The 6,311-nt window shown below is 61.0% G+C and overlaps 1 protein-coding gene across 1 annotated transcript in view; it reads right to left on the bottom strand.

The window, feature by feature from the left end:
- NEGR1 (neuronal growth regulator 1) overlaps nt 1-5,046 on the bottom strand; it is a 241,092-nt gene extending 236,046 nt beyond the window's left edge. The window contains exon 1 of the mRNA XM_082765786.1: nt 4,765-5,046. Within this exon, the coding sequence (XP_082621912.1) occupies nt 4,765-4,934 (170 nt within the window). The 5' untranslated portion in view covers nt 4,935-5,046. The remainder of the gene's footprint in view (nt 1-4,764) is intronic.
- Between the last annotated feature and the right edge of the window lie 1,265 nt (nt 5,047-6,311).

Consider the following 6,311-nt stretch of genomic DNA (forward strand, 5'->3'; position numbering starts at 1 on the left):
TCAGCACCCCCCACTTAGACACGAGTTAGGCACCCACAGCCCTCCCCTGAAGACCCCAACAGCTTCGGGGTGAGAGCCTGCCTGACCCCCTGCCTGACCCCCTGCCTGACCCCCACAGGCACCTTCTCTGAGCTGGCCGAGGCCGGGGGCTGCTCCTCGGGACCACTGAAGTGTGATTCTGTGGGACTCGCAGCTCCGGGCGTACTGGCACGGAGCCCCCACGAGAATCCCTGCCGACGACCACAAACCTCCAGTTGCACTCCTGACTGCCCGCAGCCAGGGGAAGCAGAGTCGGGAACTGGAAGTGGTCCCAGGAAGGTTTCGTTTGGCCAGGGCTCCCCTGCGCCTGCGGTCAGACACTGCTGTACCCCCTGCAAAGGGAAGCCCGGTCTGGAAACCAGGATGTTTGCAGAGCCAGAGATGCTGGAGGCGTGGGCTAGGATGCTGCTGCTGCTGCCAACCTGCTGGTGCCAAAACAGAATCCGTCCCCGTACCAGGCCGATTCCAAAGTGGCTCAAACACGGCCGTTACCGCATCCAGAGGGAAAGCAAGAGGGCAGCAAACAGAAAACACAGCAAGCACCTGGGCCAGTCAAACGGTGATAAAGAAATCAGCGAGCTTGACAGCGATTAACACGCCTCAAAGCGTGTTTACAAGACAGAAAGCTGCAACCCCTCGCTCCATAAAGCCTGTGCTGCAGCGCTGTGACACCTCACCTCCGGACACCAGCCTGGGAGGGACTTGAGTGCATTTACCATAAACACCTCTCATTTTCTTTGCTAGAATTTATTTCATTTTCTGTGATGACTTCTTCATACGCAGCTTCACACCCTGCCTAGTGTATAATTTCTCATTTATTTATCAGAGAGCAGCCAGCACGCAGGAACTCACTTCTCAGTAAAGGCACCGTGCGTCCAAGAACGCAGCAACAACAAAAAAAGAAAACCAAAAATGAATCTAGGACCTGAGCCTTATGTGAGAAAACAAGAGCCACTCCAAATATTTGGTCATGCCAAATGTTCACGACACCTCCTTCTGGTGACCCCTCCACGTGCAGAACAGCTCCTCACCTCCCCGTGTGGAGCTGGGAGGCTCCGACCAGCCCAGCCTGTGAGGTCCCTCGGGGCGGCTGCACAGCCCCTGGCCTGGCAGGCACGGCTCCTGCATGGTGCCACCAGCAGCCCTGCGGTCACAGCCCCATCTCCCAGACCAGGAGGATGTCACACATCTTCACACATCTTTGGGAGCCTTGACCCAGCTGCTGGAGGCTTCAGCCTTTGCAGTGATTCATCCACACAGAATCACAGAATTGTCTAGGTTGGCAGAGACCTCCAAGATCACCAAGTCCAACCTCTGACCAAGCACTACCCAGTCCTCCACTAACCCATATCACTGAGCTCCACATCTAGATGTCTTTTAAAGACCCCCCATTTAATGTATTCCACAGCATACATTTAATAAATTACTCCATACCCGCACAGCAGAGAGAAGTCTGTTGTTTTAGAAATGTGCCAGGTTTAACCCCTAATTTCCTGTGACTGCACAACACAAAAGAACTACCAGGTACGCTAGCTTTTATCAGCCATGAGCTATAGAAACACAAAATGCAGGAAAAGAGGCTGCTTGTTCCAGAAACCATTTTGATCATCCTCAGATTTGTACCTTTAGGGATTCTAAGCGGGATCTGTTTACACATCACAGACAGGTAAATAGGAGCTGTTAGTAACCAAACACCATTCTCTCGGGTCTGTGAAGCCACGAGGGCAGCATGGCCACAGCCCAGGAAACACCAGCCTGGGGACCACTGTGCCCTCAGCCCCGGGGCCCTCACTGCCTCCCCAGGGCGAGCAGAGGCAGCCTCAGCCCCCCGAGCAGCGAGGCCTCAGCCACAGCCCCGCAGGAGCGGAGCCGTCCCCCCGGCTGCTCCCAGCCCGCTGCGCCGCAGTTGGCACCTCCCTTGCACCGCCGCCTTCCCCAGTGCTGCCGGCGTGTCGGGGCTCCAGAGACAGCCGAGGGCGATCCCTGTCTCACGGGAGGGCTTTGGAAGGGTCAGCAGAGCAACCCGGTTCTGCAAAGGCAGACTGCCGGCTGCACTCCTAGCGATTCACCACGTAGCAATCCGTTGCTTCCATAAAAACATTTTTACAACTTTCTCTCTCCTTCCTCAGGACTTCTCGTTAAATCCTAGGCAAGTACCTGGGAAGCATACAGAGCAGGTGCAGGACAGAATTTATACTTTGAAAACAAGCATTTCCTCAAATTACTTTGTCATACAAAACAACTGCCTGTCAGACAGAATTCCTTCAGATTTCAATAACTGGTAAAACAAACAGCGTTGGGGCAGCATGGACCAAACACGGACTGAAAACAAACAAGACCCAGCTTTTAATTGTTCAGGCTACAGAAAGAGCTCATCACCAGAAAGAACACCTTGCAGAAGGACGGGTTTTCCTTAGAGTCATTCACGAGAGGCTTTCCCTGGCACACCCCACCCCAGCCCTCCGAGGGAGCTGGGCACGCTCTCACGGCTGCTGCCGCTGTGCGCGGCGGTGCCACGAGCACGCGGGGCGATGCTGGTGCTGCGTGGGCTCGACAGGCGGGAGCTAACTGCTGCAAGGCAAGGGGCATGCGGGGTTTATGTGCTGTGTGTTAGCACGTGGAAGCTTTACCTGGAAACCCGTACAGGAGGCGTCAGCCCTCATTTGTAGTGACGATGATGGAAAGCGATCGCGAGGACTGAGGCTGGGCTGCGGCGCGTCCAGCCCCCGTGGTGCTCACTGGGAGGTGCCACGAGCCCCCTGCCCTCACATTTTGGGTAGGAGCAAGGCGCACGGGCAGAGGCCTAACACAGGCGGCTGGCCATGTCCCCGGGGGGCGCAGAGCCCCCCGCACGGGTTGGCACACAGCCGAGGGCACCGCGTGGGATGCGCCCTGCCAGGGGGTGCGTGGAAACGCAAACGTGCGTCTCGTAAATCACCGCGATCTTCTTTCGGCCAGCAAAACGCTGACTCAAAGCCACGTGAATCGCTCCCCTTTCCTAGCATTAATTATTGAAGCAAGAACGCCAGACGCTTTAAGCGGAGTGCTGTGCGATCTGTAATGGGTAAGGAGGTAACTTTCTGAGCCCTCATTGCCGGAGAGCAGCGAGGAGCTGAGGGGTGAATCAACACATGGCAGCAGGAAGGCACCGATGGCCATCTTGCAGTAGGAGGCAGGGACCTACTGCACGCAGCCAACTTGGGATGCTGCAGCCTACAGAAACCGAGAGGAGCTAAATCCAGAGGGCTACAGAGCTGGAAGAAAACACTCCTCTTTAACCCCTAAAGTGCTTCATCCAGCTCACCAGGATCTGCATCTAAATAAACGGCCAGCTTCCAATAACGAGGGCACTAATAGCATTTCTTCTCCTGTGTATTTAAACACGTTAAGTTACAGAGATCTGGTGAGGAAGAACTCAGGAGGAGCAGCGCCGATGAGATACACAGTGAGATACACACCGAGCAGCTCTGCCCGTCTCCCGTGCTCTGTTTGGAAGGTGCCTTCCTGTAGGCTTCCTGCACTCCCCCTTCAAGTTGCATTCCCAGCTGAAAACAAAACAAGCTGCTATTTGAAGGAAAGCCTACGAAAGGCGTAAGAAATGAAAGAAATTAATCACAGAGCAAGAGAATGAAAAAACACCACCCAGCTACAACCCCATGTTATTTCACCACCTAATTGCTTTGTTCCGGAGTTAAGCAGCGATGTTCATGCTCCCTTTCACACCAGCTCTTCACAAAACAGAAATTCTCCCTCGCTTGTGAGACAACAGCAACGCTTTAATCTTAAAGCCCTGATTTCATTTATGTAACCTATCCAGCGGCACAGACGCTGAGTTTCAGACACAACCCCAGGCCTAGGAAACAGCACGTATTCTGGCGGAAAGCCGCCCAGAGGAAACCTTTAGAGCACCTGTACGACGTCTGAATGAGGTGGCTCTAAACATACGTTCGTTTACATCCTGAAAACGCTCGGTACCGGCTGAGCACCTGCGTGCCTGCCAGCTCACCGAGCTCCCTTCTGTGCAACCTTTAGATCCGGAGCGGCACGAGGAAGGCAGGCGTATTGCTGTGCTTCCTTCGCTCCCCGATTCCGCAGGCAGAACGCACGAGGACTTCAGGACGCCTCCAAACACAGCGCCGAGCCGAGGCGCACACACACAGCCCGACACAGACCCCTGCTGTACCTCCAGCAGCTCCTGCAGCAGGGCCGGGCGGGCTGCGCGGCGGCTCCCGGCCCCCAGCTCCTGCCGGCGGCACCTCCCGAGCCGCTCACGGCGCGTCCCAGCCGCTGGCACCGCGCCGGGCTCGGGCGCAGCCGGGACGGGCACCGGGCACGGGACGGGCCGGGAGGGACCCGGCACAGCCCCACCGGCACCAGCTCCGCACCGGGGGAGCTGCGGTGCCCGTAACCACGGCAACGCGGCACCAAAGTACGGGTAAAAGTTAGGACCGGGGACACTGCGCTGCCGCGGGGCTCGATGCGCTCCTCGCCGGGACACGGCACCGGGGGCACCGGGGGGCACCGGGGGGCGAGGGACCCGTCCCGTCCCGTCCCGTCCCGTGCCGTGCCGCCCTGCCCCGCCGAGCCACCGGGACGGGCCCGGGGCTGCAGCCCCCTCCCCTCCCCTCCCCTCCCGAGCCGTGCCGAGCGCCCCCCGCCCGCTGCCCCCCGCCGGGACCCCCCGTTCTCCCCGGTTCCCCCCCGTCCCCCGCCGCCGCCCCGTACCTCAGCACGGCCGTGTCCCCCTTCCGCACCACCAGGCTGTCCGCGGCCGCCCCGGGGAAGTCGCCGCCCGGCGCGGCGATGCGGCCGGGGGGCAGGAGGCAGCAGAGGCCGAGCAGCACGGCCGCCAGCCACTGCTGGGAGCCCCCTGCGCCCCGCACCGGCCGCGCCATCCCCGCGCCGCTCCGCGCTGCTGCCCCTGGGCCCGGCGGCGCCCGAGCGCGGCCCCCGGCGGCGGCGGCGGCGGCGGCCCCGGCCCCTTGGTGCTGCCCGCGGTCGGCGCCCGAGCGCGGCGCGTGGCTGCTCCCGGGCGGCCGCCGCAGCATCTATTGCGCGGGAGGAGGGCAGCCAGCCCGCTCTGCGCTCTGCGCTCTGCGCGCCGCGGCGGCGGCGGCGGCGGCGGGCGGCCCCCGGGCTGCCGGCGCGTTGCCATGCAGCCGTTGCCCCGGCAACCGGCCTGGCGGCGCGCGGGCGCGCGCAAGGGACGAGCGGGGCCGCGCGCGCGCGGGCGGGCGGAGCGGGGGCGCGCGGCGGCCGCGACGGGGACCGCGGGAGGCGCCCGCAGCGGCCCCGCTCGGCCCCGAGCCGCCCGCACGCCCCCCGCACAGCCCCCGGGGCACGGCCTGGGGTCCCGCGGCTCCCCCCCCGCTCCCGGTGCGCAGCGGCAGCGTGTGAGGGCAGGGAGCGCCCGGTGAGCGTCTCCAGCAGCCAGCACCCCGCCAGGGCTCTGCCACAGAGCCGCAGAATTACTGCCGGGTGGGCAGGGACCTCGAGATCACCGGGTCCCGGCTCTGAGCTGGCACTGACCAGCCCTCCGCTAACCCGTGCCTCTAAGCTCAGCTTTAGGGGGACACGCTCCTTCCCCTGGGCGCTTTGCCCTTGCTCGCTGCGCCCCACTGCAGGGGGCCTGCCCCTTCCCTCGGTAAACGAAGAGGGGGAGAGGCCGGCTCGCAATGCTTGATGTGGAGGACTCGCCCTCACCACAACGCAGCCCCACCAGGAGACAGCTCCAACAGCTCCCTGCGCTGCTGCTGCTGCCCCATGCAGGGCTCCTCAGCCAGCCCTGCACAGCCCTGGGAACCTCCTGCACGCACAAGTTGAAGGTTGGGCATCAGAAACACTGCCAGGAGAATTTCCGACACAGCACCGTGCATTCAGACACCCACCTCCCAGCAGGACAGCCTCTAACCACACATTTCCATTTCCCTCACTGACCAGGGGCCGTTTGACACAGACCGGCCTGGCCCACGCCACCACCGTCACCACCCCACTGCCACCAGCGGCTGCGGTCAGTCCAGCAGCCATCTCCTCTGCACGGCTCCCATCCCAATGCTCAGTGTCTCTCAGGTGTAACACGAGCACAATCCTTCATCTCTGCTGCAAAATGGTCCCTTCCACCACTTCCCAAATCAGTGCACACCTCACTATTTTTCAGGTTAACCTTTCGGGTAGGGGAAGGTGGTTTCTTTTTTGTTTGTTAGGAGAAAAAAAAAAGTTTCTCAAGGCTGCCTTTCTGCTCTTCCTTTCAACAACTAAGCTAAGCACCCAGA

This window comes from Aythya marila, assembly GCF_965140915.1.
Source record: "Aythya marila genome assembly, chromosome: 8".
In the NCBI taxonomy this organism is placed as follows: domain Eukaryota; kingdom Metazoa; phylum Chordata; class Aves; order Anseriformes; family Anatidae; genus Aythya; species Aythya marila.